This window comes from Schizosaccharomyces japonicus (assembly GCF_000149845.2).
Source record: "Schizosaccharomyces japonicus yFS275 unplaced genomic scaffold supercont5.3, whole genome shotgun sequence".
NCBI classification, from domain to species: domain Eukaryota; kingdom Fungi; phylum Ascomycota; class Schizosaccharomycetes; order Schizosaccharomycetales; family Schizosaccharomycetaceae; genus Schizosaccharomyces; species Schizosaccharomyces japonicus.
The window spans coordinates 559,990-573,844 of record NW_011627862.1 but is presented as its reverse complement, the minus strand read 5'-3'; the positions used below and the strand labels follow the sequence as shown (position 1 = coordinate 573,844).

Below are 13,855 nucleotides of genomic sequence, written 5' to 3'. Positions count from 1 at the left end.
CTCTTTTCTTCCTCTAACTCCTCTTGTCCAAAATATTATTGTTTATGAACTTTTTCAATCTTTTCATCAACACCACACAACTTGTGAAGCAAGACCAAAAAATACCCTCAGAGCATCATTTTTGTCCACCTTTTGGCAACGGTAATCACACAAAAACTCGGTAACCCGCCACAAGAATGGAAAGTCTTATTCTCGCAGGGCTAGCCATTTCGACTGTATACGCTGGCTCGAAATGGTCCGCCTCAAAAAAGGTCCGAGAGGAACAGCAAACCATTCACTCGAAAACGGCCCTTCTTTTTCCGATTATGGGTGGTGCTGTGCTTGTCTCTTTATACATTGTCATGAAATATTGGATTAAGGAGTACATAGAAACAATCCTTCAGGTGTATTCTAGCTTTGCAGCAGCTGGCTGCCTGTATGCTATGTTAAATCGCGGTGGAAAACTTATATCTTTCTTTGCGTTTGTCACATCCATTGGTTGTTCTGCGGCATACTTGTATACGAAAAATTGGCTTTTTTCAAACATACTGTCTTTTGCGATGGCAACCACTTCAATTGCATATATGAACATTGACTCGTATGCGACTGGATCCCTGCTGCTTGCGGCTCTGTTTTTCTACGATATTTACTTTGTTTTTGGTACAAAAGTGATGGTTACTGTAGCCAAGGGAGTGAATATTCCAGCTAAATATCTTTTCCCTTCTCTTTCTCAGTCTGATCGTTTTTCCATTCTTGGCCTTGGTGATATAGTACTCCCTGGTTTGATGGTTTCCCTTATGCTTCGCTTTGATTTAGCCAATCTCAAGCGTAAAGAATCTGAAGGAAAGGTCGAGGGCACATCCACACCTCCCTCCGGGCAAAAACTTCCATACTTCAAAGCGTCTATGGTTGGCTATACTCTCGGTTTGCTCTGTGCGAATTCTGCCGTTCGTTACTTTCATGCAGCACAGCCCGCATTGTTGTATTTAAGTCCAGCATGCATAATTGCACCCTTCTTGATTGCAAGCCGCCGTAAGGAAGTCAAACTGTTGCTTTCGTATGAAGATAATGCATCAACAAAGCAGCAAGACAAACAACAGGATACCGAAAAGAATAAATAGGAAGCTACTGTGCTTCTTAACGAATCTCGAATATTCATTTTCTTCAATTGAAGATACATCGTTTTAGATTGTATATATGCATTATTGTCATTTTCTATTTGTACTTTAGATTAGTATAAAAATCATGTTAGATATGAAGTGTCTATACCTTTAGATGAATATGACTAATTCTACGAAACAGCTTGTAGCATCGCGATGACTTTGTGCTTCCACAAAAGTAATAACATAGGAAGTATTGCGACATAGCCTCAGCAGCACAATATTGAGCACTGTCACGTTGCAAATCACACGTGTAAGTTCCTGGGCGTGAAGTGAACAGATAATTGTGCGACGTTATCAATTCGAAAGAAAAATATCTTCCGAGACTGCAGAAGTAAAATTTGGAAAAGCAAATTACAGGCACATCCGAGAGTCTGAAACGATTCCAGCATATGGTGAACGCATATAAAGAGATTCCTATTATTTGAACTAGTAGTAGAACGGGCCATGCATGCCTTCAGGTAAAAAAAATTAAGTAAAATATCGTAAATTGAACAACCACTATGCACCCAGATTTTAAATAAGCAGCCGTGAAAACACAAAGCTGATTGTCAACGATGCCAATAAAGCAGTAGGTCAACAAGCAAGCAGGAAAGGAAATGGAAGGAAAGGTGGAACAACGAAATGAGAAAACAAAATAAGGAACGTCAAACCGAAAAAGAGGTCAAACAGAGAAAGCGTAGTGCAACCAAGCAAACCTTTGCTTATTGATTGCCAGCGCCAACATTCCTGCTCGTCCAGTAGCAGACAGACAGCAAGAACAATTGTAGTGAGTACATGGAGAGAAAGAAGGTGAGGGTGATTGTGAAAAGTGAATCGGAAAACTTGCCGGACAAAGCTGTCTGTGACTTAGATACCATGCACACGCTGATGGCGTCTCATGTTACTGCGCACGTTGAAGGCCTTACCGCAACCATTATAATCGCACACAAAAGGACGCTCACCAGTATGTGAATACGTGTGAATTTTGAGACTTGAGGGTCGTGAAAATCCTTGTAAGCATTCACTGCATTTATACCTTACAGAAGTGGTATTGCCAGCACCGTTCACTGAACCGTGAATAGATTGTGCATCCTTATGCTTAGTGGAATACCTCCGAGCGGCATGGGTTGTAGTATGCTTGCCTGTTGAATTACGGCGTTCCTTCGTAGGCGTTGGTGCAAACGGAACATTGTTCGTGATGATTGCACCAAATTTAGATGGATTAGTGGCGGACATAAAAGGGTTTCTATCACCAGCGGCAGCAGCACTTTCGGGAAATACAGAGGGATCTGGGCCATTCGTAGCTGTTACCGGAGGCATGTTAACGGGAGCGGCGACAAAGCCAGAAGCATCCGGTAAACTTATAGCATTCCTTGGGCTACTACTGACAGGCGTGGAGCTTAAGTCAATGATGCTTGCTGCACGCTTGTTAAAGCCATTGTCGGGCGTGTTAATGGGCTGTGGAGACGTGTGAGACCGTGCACTGGAAACAGCCTCATTGTTTGTGACAGAAGGATGATCCATGTCCATTGGTCTAGCGTTTCCGTCAGCAGGCTGTACGGACGTTTCACGTTCCTGAGGACTGCTAGAATGAGCACAGCCAGGACAAACTATGGGAAACATAGACGTTTGTACTGGTACCAATACCGTTCCCGGTTGAGTAGCGGGCACGCGTCCGCTCAAAGGAGGAATCACCGGTGCTTGTGTGATCATTGTATTCAGACCATTTGCACCAATGATGTCAACGTGCCCACCGGCAGATATAGCAGAGGTAGTGTTGGCGACAACGTAGGCGCATGAGACTGGTGGATATGCACTTAAAAAGGCAGAGGTTGGGAGGGCGCCCTCAGCAGCTGCCAAGTTGGCTGAGTTCAAAGGCGGATTAGCGAATGTAGCTGCCAACAGCGCGGAAATAGGAGGCAGTCGGAGACCCGCAGTGGATGCCAGCATGTTCGTTGAAACATGCGGGTGTCCATGGACAGTTGTACAGCAACACAAACTTGGGCTACCCTGATTGCCCGTGTTAGCTGCTGGGGCGGACGAAGTAATGGAGTTTAATGCCGCACCGGCTGTGTCTGCCGCGGAAACCTCATGGGGTTCAGCAGGCTTAACGTGCGTAATATCCTCCTGCTTCTCATTCTGAGATGGCATAGAGTCACTACCTTGCACAGCGGTAGAGTCAACCTGAGCCAATGTCACTCGTGAATGAACAGTACGGGCTTCCGGTGTTTCTCCGTTTCTAGCTTGTGTGGCGGACATTTGCACACCTTCGTCCGCACCTGCCGATGTTACATTGTTTTCTCCTATGGCTTCCTTACTCTTAGACTCTAGAGAATCTGAATTCGATGACGCCGTCGGTGGGGCAGTCAACGAGTCTGCCTGTACTGCATCAGATATGGAAAAGCTGTCGTGCATATTTCGTTAAATATTCCGTGGAAACAAGTAGTAGGTAACAGAATGCAGACAATAAAAGCGAACTGTCAAAACGTAGAGAAATTAAAGTAGGAAGAGAAGAAAAAAGGTAAGTGGAGAACGATAAATCAATGAGAAACGAGAATAAATGGCAATGAGATTTTCAGAGTGCAAATGTTTCTGAGACAAAAAGCAATTATATCACGTTGAATTTGAGATTTCTAGAGTAGTTGAACGTAAACGAACAATTGCCGAGACGTTTAAGAACGCATTCAAAATAAGAGGTGAAAAACAAGACCAAGCAATATTCTTGTAGAAGATTACAGATAGCTCTTGCGAAACCTCCAATGGAAAAAGAGCAAGGGATTGATGAGCAACAAGTACTTTAATAAGAATTCGCGTTCAGAGAGAGACTAGATGTCTGTATAATCGAATTCTTTTATCAGCAGAGTTGGGTGAGAATTAAACGCAAGAATAAAGCTCCAACTGTTTCCTTTTCGCCTTTCTTTGGTTGGAAATATTGCGTTTCTAAACACTGTATTCCAAATCCAAGGGTTTAACGAAAAAACGGGCCAAACACAACTCTACTAAAGCGAGTCAAAGAATCCTGGGTGTGTTCACAGTGAATTTCTTACAGTCACAAGTGATTGGTGCACACAACACAGGCTGTATACGCTTTGGAAAATTGGTTGGAAGAAAAGAGGATAAAGCAATTAGACGAATCGATCGAATAAAAACAGAAAGTACGCCTAAACCTCAGTACACTTCTAGAAAAAGCAGTAGAATAGTGATCCACACGTCTGGAAGATCGCTACTACGTATGACTGATGATCTGCCTAAACAAAGTCCAAGCAAGGACGTAAAATTCGACAGAAATGCACCGAGATTGCAAAATCTGTTCGCTGGTCACAAACTTTAACGTTTGATTGAGTCAATTCCTAAAGCAGAATACGGAAATTATCAACAAAACACAGGTTTTGTTGCTGTCGTTAAGTCGGTGAGGTGTGGTATGGTGGGGAAAGTGGACGCGTTCGGCCGAGATGTATGAATAAGAAACCATCGAGGGAAGGGTGGGGCAGCAAATCACCGGCTTCGCATCAGTCGTGAGTGTGAGAGTGAGATCTTCAAAAATAGCCTGTTACTTGGTCCACTGATATGACGTCGCATCGTTAAAACGCCACAAGACGTATCTAAGCGAAGTTGTAAGCGAGAGAGAACTCGATGCGCATTAAAAAACGGGAAGAGAAGCGTTCGATGTTGTCAATTCGTATCTCTAATGTGCTGAGTCTTAGTGCTCTTCGTGAACAAAGCCCTCCTACTAGTTTATCTCAAACAATTCCTACTACGAGCCAAATTATGACTTCTTCTTTGTTCTTGCTTTGTGAATATAAGCGAGGATGCACCAAAATAAAAAAGAGATATTATCGCGTAACTTTAAAATTATCAGATTACCTCCTATCTTTTAAATTAAGCATCATGGGATGTAATGCGCCAATCATAGTTTAGAAAAAGTTGCGTCAGGACCGACAATATACGGGGACAAGGCGATCAGATGCCTTTTTGCGGAGAATATGAGTGATCTTCAAACTCCTTGGTGGCGATCATTACGGGGAATTGCAACAGCGTAGATCCTTCTGATCGCTCATCCCTGATCAACCAAGCAGGAGTGTTTGTGATCGTCGTGATCTGCATGTGCATCGTTACGTCATCACGTTATGGGATGGGGAGGAAGGGGGGGCGGTTCAATTGAATGCCGTGAAGACCGACGGTATACAGGGTGTATGTTTGTTTGTGTTGGTCGGCTTCATTGTCGCGGTAAGCGTGTTGTGGGGTCAGGTAAGACGATCAAGATTATCGCCTTTTCGGCGGAATGAGTTGCCAGTAGGATGCTTCTTCGGAGCCCGCAATGAGCTCGGCATCAACAAATTCGGATGCTGTACGAATGCCAACGACGTCATCTGCGGCGCTCATTTTTCTTTTCTGCCGTTTTAGCTCTGATATACACAAAGATGCTTGGTCAGCGTATTTCCAGCGGACAATGGCTTCCACTTCGTCCTTGCGGTAATCAATGTACTGGATGCAGACATTGTCCTGCTTGGCTTGCTTCATCAGATGCACCAGAAATGCTTGGATGTTGGACTTCGTAGTCAAGGGATGAAGGTTGCACAGTCGTGTGAGAAGTCCCTTAGGATAATTGGAATCCAAGGAAGGATTTTCGTGATGGGGCGACGGCTTTGTTGGGTCGGGTGATGGAGACAAATTGGAATTACGAACGAGAGCTCCCTGGTTTCTTCGGGCTTGGCTCTGTTGCAAGCGTTGGGTAGCTCGCTTACTGTCGCCAACGATACAGTCAATGTACATCTCCTCACGCAGTGTCCACTCTGCCCGAGACAAAAGGGTAAAGCCTGAAGGCGCTTGAACATGGTTCAGTTGCTCTTGAGTAACTGACTTCCAGCACTCGACAAAGGCATAACCTTCTGGGGTCGAGATGAGTTTTGTAAAGGGAAGCCATTGCCGCATAACGGGTCGTAGCACACCCAGAAGATGCATCGGTTTTGCTGACATTGTCGCGGGGAATGACTCTACGTAGACAATTCTGTCAAACATACTCGCAGTAGGCCGAGAGGGAAAGGCTTCGTTGCGATGAACATGGAAAGTATTCTCGTCGAACGAAAAGAAACTGCTTTTCGACGCTTTTAGGGCAGCAGAGAGTGTTTTTTGTGTAGGTGCCGGCTTCACTGAAGCCCATTTTTGCTCATCGTCATCAAGAAGTAATGTCGAGATGTGGAAGTTATCTTGGTCAGGATTCTTCATAAACTGGAGCTCAACTGCACTGAGAACTGTATCTTGAAAAACTTGTGACAAGTCATTTTTCTCCGTTTTCTGTGTAGCAGTCTTAATGGTGTGTGTCACGTCCGGTGCTTCTTTCAATGGTTCTTTTCTTGATGGATGTATGGGAATTTCATAAACAACATCAGGTACCGGCGCCTCCTTAGCAGGCGGTGCATTTTCCGCAAACTCTTTTGACGGCAAAGGGCGTTTCCGTTTAATTTGACGTGGAACGAACATACAAGCGCACCAGTTTAGTCAAAGACGTTTGGAGTGTCTGACGCGTCCAGTCTGTTGCTGTTTGTTTACATCGTGCTTAGCAACGTGACGCGTCTTTTTCGCTCACCACCCGTAACAAGGTTCTGGGATGGTTTACCACGTGGCGGAATAGGTGACGCCGTCCATTGCTGCCGCTACGCATTCTGTTCCGCGGTTATATACTCCACCTCCGCGGCAAATCCACGGTGCAAGTCCCAAGTTTGGTAACCTTCAGACTCGCGTGTCTCGACAGCTCGCAACCACGGCGGTTTCTGTATCTCTGTTTTTTTGTTTTACTTCGTAAAAAAACGTGTGGACAGCATGTCTAAACGAAAAGACTTTGAAGAGGACGAATATGTGGATCCGAATGTGTGTTTTTTTCTTATGTAAGACGCGACTTTGCTGACCCTGTGTTAGGATATTCTGCATTTTGTCAATCTTGGTGCTGGAAATGAGGTCGGTAGAAGTTGTCACATAATCCAATTCAAGGGTAAAACGATCATGGTACGTCTTCTCTGTCGGATTTTGTCTTTTCTCTAACGACATGATTTTGTAGTTGGATGCAGGTATTCACCCTGCTTATTCTGGTTTTGCTGCTTTACCTTTCTTTGATGAATTCGATCTTAGCACAGTAGACATCCTTCTGATTACTCAGTATGTGCAAAGTTTTTGCTTAATTCGTTTATGGTCTGCTAACGTCGTTATTACAATAGCTTTCATCTTGACCATGCTGCAGCTCTGCCTTATGTTATGCAAAAGACTAATTTTCGAGGCCGGGTTTTCATGACTCATCCCACAAAGGCTGTCTGTAAATGGCTTCTTTCTGATTACGTTCGTGTCAGTAATGTTGGCGTGGAGGATCAACTGTACGATGAAAAGGATTTAGCTGCTGCCTTTGAGCGCATGGAAGCTGTGGATTATCATTCTACTATCGAGGTTGAGGGTGTCAAGTTTACTCCATTTCATGCCGGTCATGTTCTTGGAGCGTGTATGTATTTTATCGAAATTGCTGGCGTAAAGGTAAGTTTGTGCATTTGTGTGTGGATCTGTAAAACAATGAAGCTCCTAAAAGCGTTCAGAATGCTAATGTTCGGATAGCTTTTATACACAGGTGACTTTTCTCGGGAAGAGGATCGTCATTTAAACATCGCCGAAGTTCCACCTCAGAAACCCAACATTTTAATTTCAGAATCAACATATGGTACTGCTTCACATCAACCGCGATTAGACAAAGAAGCACGTTTGCTGAACCTCGTTCATACCACCGTGCGCAATGGCGGTCGTGTTCTTATGCCAGTTTTTGCTCTAGGCCGTGCTCAGGAATTGCTTCTTATCCTTGATGAGTACTGGCATAGCCATGCGGAACTTCGTTCCGTTCCCATTTACTATGCATCATCACTTGCTCGAAAATGTATGGCTGTATATCAAACCTACATCAATATGATGAATGACAAGATTCGGAAAGCATTTGCTGAGCGAAACCCCTTTATCTTCCGTTACATTAAAAGTCTTCGTAGTATCGACAAATTCGATGATATTGGTCCATCTGTTATTCTTGCCAGTCCTGGTATGTTGCAGAACGGTGTTTCACGTACACTCTTGGAACGGTGGGCGCCAGATGCTAGAAATACACTGCTGTTGACAGGTTACTCTGTTGAGGGAACAATGGCCAAGCTTATTGCAAATGAACCTATCGAAATCACAACTTTGTCTGGACAAAAGATTCCGCGCCGAATGACAGTTGAGGAGCTGTCATTCGCAGCACATGTTGATTACATTCAAAATTCCGAATTCATTGATGCTGTTAACCCGGACCATATTGTACGTTCTACGTTGATGTTGTGATTTGTACTAATCTTCGTACATAGATTCTGGTTCACGGTGAACAAACAAATACGGGACGTCTAAAAAGCGCTTTGATGAGCAAATATCACAACAAAAAAATGGATGTGAAGGTGTACAATCCAAAAAATTGCGTTCCTCTTGAACTTCATTTCAAGGGTGATCGTATTGTTAAGGTACGATTCTCGTATAGTCCATATATACACTTGCTAACACTATTATTAGGCTCTCGGTAACATTGCCATAAAGAAAGCGAAGGAGAACGACATAGTCAGTGGTATTCTTGTTCAGAAGGATTCCATCTTCAAGTTAATGGTCGCTGAAAATCTTCGTGACTTTAGTGATTTAACGACCACGGTTGTGATGCAGAAACAAGTAATTCCCTTTTATGCCAACTTTTCGCTGGCGAGATATCACCTTGAGCAGATGTTCGGCAATATAAAAGAAACGCGCAACAAACAAAACGAGGTGCAGTATGTTGTAATGGATGCTGTTACTATCACACAAACAGCATCTAGTAAGCTCGTTTTGGAATGGGTGGGGAACGTTATGAATGACACAATTGTGGATTCTGTTATTGCTATTTTGCTGGGTGTTGAAAGCAGCCCGGCATCTGTAAAAAGTAAGCATTAAATCCTAATTCAACGGAAAGCGAACTAACCTGTTTTTCTAGTCACAAAACAAAAGTGTACCCATCATCACGACACTGTTGAGGATCGTGTAGAACGACTCATTCTATTTCTTAAAGCACAATTTGGTGATTCTATTACGCGGACTGAGTCTGGTGTTGACATCAAATTTGATAAATTTAGTGCGAGCATCAACTTTTCCAATATGTCTGTTCAATGCGAAAGCGAGGTTTTAAAGACTCGTATTGTGCACGTGTTGTCTCGTGCTGTTAGTACAATTCTTCCTTTTGTTGAACCGGATCAATTAGAGTCTATGGAAAACGAAAGTTCAGCACAGAATGATGACAACCCCAAAAAAATAGAGGATAAATCTAAACAAGGCGTGGCTGAATACAATCCTGCCGAAACGGCTACAGATTCAAGCTCACAGGACGCAGCTTCGACTGTAGACAACGAGGACGAAGCAACCACAAAGTCAGACAACTCGACGAGTAGTAATGAAGACAAAACGGAAACAAAAATGGATGAAGATGACCCTTCGACTTCACCTCCGTCTGAGCAAAATGCATCGTTACAGGACGATGAAAAAGATCAGTCGATGCTGAGCACAGTTAAGACAGAACCTGAACAAGATTGAGAAAATCCATGCATAAAGACGAAGCATGTATGCTTCTGCAAAAATTCTCTGTTGTGTTAATTATGAATGCTAATCTCTTCTTTCCCTTTTTTGTTCCTTTTTTATGCGTTTTCTCTTAATGATATAAAATGAAATACAATACAATTACAAAAAGCAGTGATGGAAATGTATGAAGTTGAGTAACATGAAAGCAAAGGAAATTATTGCACTGCATTGCGAAGCAACATTGTCATTTTATTTGAAATAAGCACGGACCGATAGAAAATTAAAAAATTAGAAAATAAAAAAAACTAAAAAAAAAAAAAAAAAAAAAAAAAAAAAAAAGTTGCTAAAAACCAATTCACTATGGCCGCTCCCGTATTGTTCTTATGAGCATTGTATAAGACGGGTCAGTTTTCTATAAAATCACTAAGATACAAAATATCACAATATATACCATCTAACATATTTATATGTAAATCAAAAGCAAACAAATCACCATTATCTTATCATTCGCACCTGGTTTCCGCTTGCCTCTTCCAGTACCAGGTTCTGCTGTTCTGCATCTCCTCTCGACGGAGTAACTTCTCTACCGTTTGTAGTTTTGAACAAACCAGTTCCAACCACAACAATAATGCCGGAAAACCAGCTGCCTTCTTCTCGCTATGATTTGAACACGTACTGGGGTCGTGTCCGCGTATGTAACTTCTCAATATAACCTGTAGTACCAATTTACTAACTTTTTACTCCTGAACAGCATGCCATGGAAATTACCGATCCTAGGTAGGTTGTCCCATATATGAACACGTGTGTTGAACCCCGAACCATTGCTAACTATATCTTTAAGAACTTTGTTGACAACCAAAAAGGATCTGGCTAACGCCGTGGCTGTTTTGGATGCCTTCAAAACCGGCAAGAACCCAAAGTTGGATGAGAGTGTTTGGCACGCCAAGAAGAGTATGTCGGATGCTACAATGCATAGTAGCGTTTCCTAAACACTGCTACTGTTCCCTGACAGATAGTTTCTGTACATATGATTAACCATATATAGTCGTTGATTCGACTCTTCACCCTGATACCAAGCAACCAGTTTTCCTTCCCTTTCGCATGTCTTGCTTCGTTTTGGTACGCTAACAGAGACTTGGATTGTAGTCTTTGAATATGAGACTTCATTCTGATATCGCCCTACACGTTCTATACTAACCATCTGGCCTAGACAAACTTGGTTGTAACGGCTGGTATGCTCCAGCCTAATTTGGGAACTTTGGGTACGGCATTTTGGCAATGGACAAACCAATCCGTCAATGTTGCCTTTAATTCCGCCAATGCCAACAAATCCTCGCCCTTGAGCTTGTCTCAAACAGCCAAATCATATGCTTATGCTGTGTCGGCTAGTTGTGGTGTGGCCATTGGCTTGAACAAGCTTGTTCCTCGTCTCAAATTCTTGTCCGCCTCGGCAAAAACTGTTTTGGGCCGTTTGACACCATTCGCTGCTGTTGCCTCTGCAGGTGCCCTGAACGTTTTCTTGATGCGTGGTGAAGAGCTTCGTCGGGTATGTTGGAGCACATTGGTTGAAAGAAACCGTTTTAGCACTCGCAATCCTGCGGTGTTCCTTTGTCGATCCAGTTCTAACCTTGTTTAGGGTATCGATGTATACGATGCTGAAGGCAACTCTTTGAGCAAGTCAAAGAAGGCTGCCTTCTATGCCGTCGGCGAGACAGCTCTGTCTCGTGTGTTCAACTGCTCACCTATTATGGTGTTGCCACCTCTGGCCTTGATGGCTTTCCAAAAGCAAAACTGGTTGCGCACGCGTCCCGGTTTGACTATTCCAGTTAACCTGGCACTTATCTTTGCAACCTCTATTGTTGCCCTTCCTCTCGCCATCGGTGTCTTCCCTGCTCGTGAGAGTGTGTCTCCTCACAAGCTCGAGCCCGAGTTCCATCACTTGAAAGACAAGAATGGCAAGCCCTTGGCAAAGATCGAGTTCAACCGTGGTTTATAAGGATGTTCAATAGGTTTACCCGATAGACACATTTGTTTATTAGTGTGCCGTGTGTTTTGTGCATCTGTTGGATGCTCCCAGTATTCAATTTTTATATTGATTTCTATTTGTTTTCTAGAAAAAAATAGACATTTTTTGGCGCATCACACACAGCCAGAGCTGTTTGTAAATTGTTAGATTTCTGGGGAAATTTCAAAATTCTACTCATTGTAACACTGCTGTTAATAAACGCTTGCTTGCCTCTTTGTTTACTACGCGACGCGATTCGCATTTCTGGCGCAAAATGGCGACGACCCCACATATAGCTTATTCTAGCGTTAAGGGTCCACCGACAGGGCTCAGCTGTAATACTGCCCACTACGTAACCCCTTACTCCTCTCCTTTGTATGCATGCCCCACAATTCGTCCACCGGACCCCCACGTAAATAATGGGGGTAAGACGCGTCCAAGTAGCACCCATGCCAGGAACGCCAGCCCTGTCCTTCGCCAACTACACTTAGCGACGAGAAAAAAGAAATGGCCTCTGCGCAGGAAGATTTGATTGATTACGAGGAAGAAGAAGAGTTGACGCAAGTTGACAACACTGCCGGACAAACGGCCGCCGCAGAGAGCACCGAGTCCGCGGAAAAAGCAGACAAAAAAGGTTCGTATGTGGGAATTCACTCTACAGGCTTCCGCGACTTTTTGCTGAAGCCTGAGCTGCTTCGTGCCATCACAGACAGTGGATTTGAGCATCCTTCTGAGGTTCAGCAGGTCTGTATTCCTCAGTCAATTCTTGGTACAGATGTTTTGTGCCAGGCTAAATCTGGTATGGGAAAAACTGCCGTTTTTGTACTTTCTACATTGCAACAAATTGAGCCAGTGGACGGAGAAGTGTCTGTCTTGGTACTCTGTCACACTCGTGAGCTTGCCTTCCAAATTAAAAACGAATATGCCCGTTTCAGCAAATATCTGCCCGACGTTCGCACAGCCGTGTTCTACGGTGGTGTAAACATTAAGCAGGATATGGAGGCCTTCAAGGACAAGTCTACGTCCCCTCACATTGTTGTTGCGACCCCCGGTCGCCTGAACGCCCTTGTGCGTGAAAAGATTTTGCGTGTAAACAACGTAAAGCACTTTGTTCTCGACGAGTGTGACAAACTGCTTGAGGCAGTTGACATGCGTCGTGACATTCAAGAGGTGTTCCGTGCTACTCCTCCCCAAAAGCAAGTGATGATGTTCAGTGCTACCCTTAGCAATGAGATCCGTCCCATTTGCAAAAAGTTCATGCAAAACCCTCTGGAGATTTATGTTGACGACGAAACAAAGTTGACTCTCCACGGTCTCCAACAGCACTATGTGAAGTTGGATGAAAAAGCGAAGAACAGAAAATTGAACGACCTTTTGGACTCACTTGAGTTCAACCAAGTCGTTATTTTTGTCAAGTCTGTTAGCCGTGCTAACGCTTTGGACCGTCTTCTCCGCGAATGCAGTTTCCCCTCTATTTGCATTCACGGTGGTCTGCCTCAAGACGAGCGTATCAAGCGTTACAAGGCCTTCAAGGACTTTGACAAGCGTATCTGCGTGGCCACAGACGTCTTTGGACGTGGTATTGATATCGAACGTGTCAACATTGTCATTAATTATGACATGCCCGATTCCCCCGACTCCTACTTACATCGTGTTGGCCGTGCTGGCCGTTTTGGTACCAAGGGTCTCGCCATCACGTTCGTTACCACTGACGAGGATTCCCAAGTACTCGACAAAATTCAAGAGCGTTTCGAGGTAAACATCACCGAGCTTCCGGACGAGATTGATGTTAGTTCGTACATGAACGCTTAGATGCGGTCATTACTGACTTTTCATGTACGACTTGGCACAAAAGCTTTGTCAGAAGACAAGCACATGGCAGATACAAATGAATGCGTTTTGACGAGTATAATATAAACAACGAAGTGATGGTGTTGATGGTAGAACACATTAGCGGGGTTACTTCACAGTCGACCATTTATGTTTTGTTGTGATCGTTACGTCTCAAACGGCGCGTTAACCTCGCTGTTCTAGTTATCCAATTTATTGATAATTGTACTCAAATCCTAGGCAAATGTCATGGCGGTTTGGTAGTAAGGCGGTTTGACGGAAGGTGGGAGGTAATAGGTAAAAAAAG

General features: G+C 43.8%; 6 protein-coding genes across 6 annotated transcripts; 4 read left to right on the top strand and 2 right to left on the bottom strand.

Moving 5' to 3' along the window:
- Window positions 1-128: 128 nt before the first annotated feature.
- SJAG_04584 (transcription factor zf-C2H2 type) lies at window positions 129-4,713 on the bottom strand. The gene has a single exon (XM_002175640.2). It carries the CDS (start codon window positions 3,534-3,536, stop codon window positions 1,989-1,991), a length of 1,548 nt encoding a protein of 515 aa, XP_002175676.1. The 5' UTR covers window positions 3,537-4,713; the 3' UTR covers window positions 129-1,988.
- Window positions 177-1,100, top strand: SJAG_04583 (peptidase family A22; the record flags this gene model as incomplete). The annotated part of the gene is made up of 1 exon (XM_002175639.1): window positions 177-1,100. One exon carries the CDS (start codon window positions 177-179, stop codon window positions 1,098-1,100), a length of 924 nt encoding a protein of 307 aa, XP_002175675.1.
- A 220-nt stretch (window positions 4,714-4,933) lies between the features above and the next one.
- SJAG_04586 (F-box protein Pof8) lies at window positions 4,934-6,762 on the bottom strand. Its single transcript, XM_002175641.2, has one exon. The coding sequence runs from the start codon at window positions 6,600-6,602 to the stop codon at window positions 5,385-5,387; it is 1,218 nt and encodes a 405-aa protein (XP_002175677.1). The 5' UTR covers window positions 6,603-6,762; the 3' UTR covers window positions 4,934-5,384.
- Window positions 5,262-9,908, top strand: SJAG_04587 (mRNA cleavage and polyadenylation specificity factor complex subunit Ysh1). The gene is made up of 8 exons (XM_002175642.2): window positions 5,262-6,989; window positions 7,038-7,124; window positions 7,177-7,274; window positions 7,334-7,640; window positions 7,719-8,441; window positions 8,489-8,638; window positions 8,688-9,084; window positions 9,136-9,908. The coding sequence occupies exons 1-8, from the start codon at window positions 6,942-6,944 to the stop codon at window positions 9,726-9,728; spliced, it is 2,403 nt and encodes an 800-aa protein (XP_002175678.2). The 5' UTR covers window positions 5,262-6,941; the 3' UTR covers window positions 9,729-9,908.
- A 406-nt stretch (window positions 9,909-10,314) lies between these two features.
- On the top strand, window positions 10,315-11,941 carry SJAG_04588 (MTC tricarboxylate transporter). The gene is made up of 6 exons (XM_002175643.2): window positions 10,315-10,404; window positions 10,465-10,490; window positions 10,555-10,664; window positions 10,759-10,832; window positions 10,924-11,259; window positions 11,350-11,941. Exons 1-6 carry the CDS (start codon window positions 10,342-10,344, stop codon window positions 11,707-11,709), a joined length of 969 nt encoding a protein of 322 aa, XP_002175679.1. The 5' UTR covers window positions 10,315-10,341; the 3' UTR covers window positions 11,710-11,941.
- A 236-nt stretch (window positions 11,942-12,177) lies between these two features.
- Window positions 12,178-13,826, top strand: SJAG_04589 (ATP-dependent RNA helicase Uap56). The gene has a single exon (XM_002175644.2). It carries the CDS (start codon window positions 12,226-12,228, stop codon window positions 13,528-13,530), a length of 1,305 nt encoding a protein of 434 aa, XP_002175680.1. The 5' UTR covers window positions 12,178-12,225; the 3' UTR covers window positions 13,531-13,826.
- Window positions 13,827-13,855: the final 29 nt, after the last annotated feature.

What these genes read in the sequence shown, in the direction of transcription:
- SJAG_04584 (XM_002175640.2), bottom strand. Translation starts at nt 3,536, where the DNA reads ATGCACGACAGCTTTTCCATATCTGATGCAGTACAGGCAGACTCGTTG.
- SJAG_04586 (XM_002175641.2), bottom strand. Translation starts at nt 6,602, where the DNA reads ATGTTCGTTCCACGTCAAATTAAACGGAAACGCCCTTTGCCGTCAAAA.
- SJAG_04587 (XM_002175642.2), top strand. Translation starts at nt 6,942, where the DNA reads ATGTCTAAACGAAAAGACTTTGAAGAGGACGAATATGTGGATCCGAAT. An exon ending in TCAAGGGTAAAACGATCATG is followed by an intron (nt 7,125 to 7,176) that starts GTACGTCTTCTC and finishes ATGATTTTGTAG; the next exon opens with TTGGATGCAGGTATTCACCC. An exon ending in CTGTTAACCCGGACCATATT is followed by an intron (nt 8,442 to 8,488) that starts GTACGTTCTACG and finishes CTTCGTACATAG; the next exon opens with ATTCTGGTTCACGGTGAACA.
- SJAG_04588 (XM_002175643.2), top strand. Translation starts at nt 10,342, where the DNA reads ATGCCGGAAAACCAGCTGCCTTCTTCTCGCTATGATTTGAACACGTAC. An exon ending in CGTACTGGGGTCGTGTCCGC is followed by an intron (nt 10,405 to 10,464) that starts GTATGTAACTTC and finishes ACTCCTGAACAG; the next exon opens with CATGCCATGGAAATTACCGA. An exon ending in ATGGAAATTACCGATCCTAG is followed by an intron (nt 10,491 to 10,554) that starts GTAGGTTGTCCC and finishes TATATCTTTAAG; the next exon opens with AACTTTGTTGACAACCAAAA.
- SJAG_04589 (XM_002175644.2), top strand. Translation starts at nt 12,226, where the DNA reads ATGGCCTCTGCGCAGGAAGATTTGATTGATTACGAGGAAGAAGAAGAG.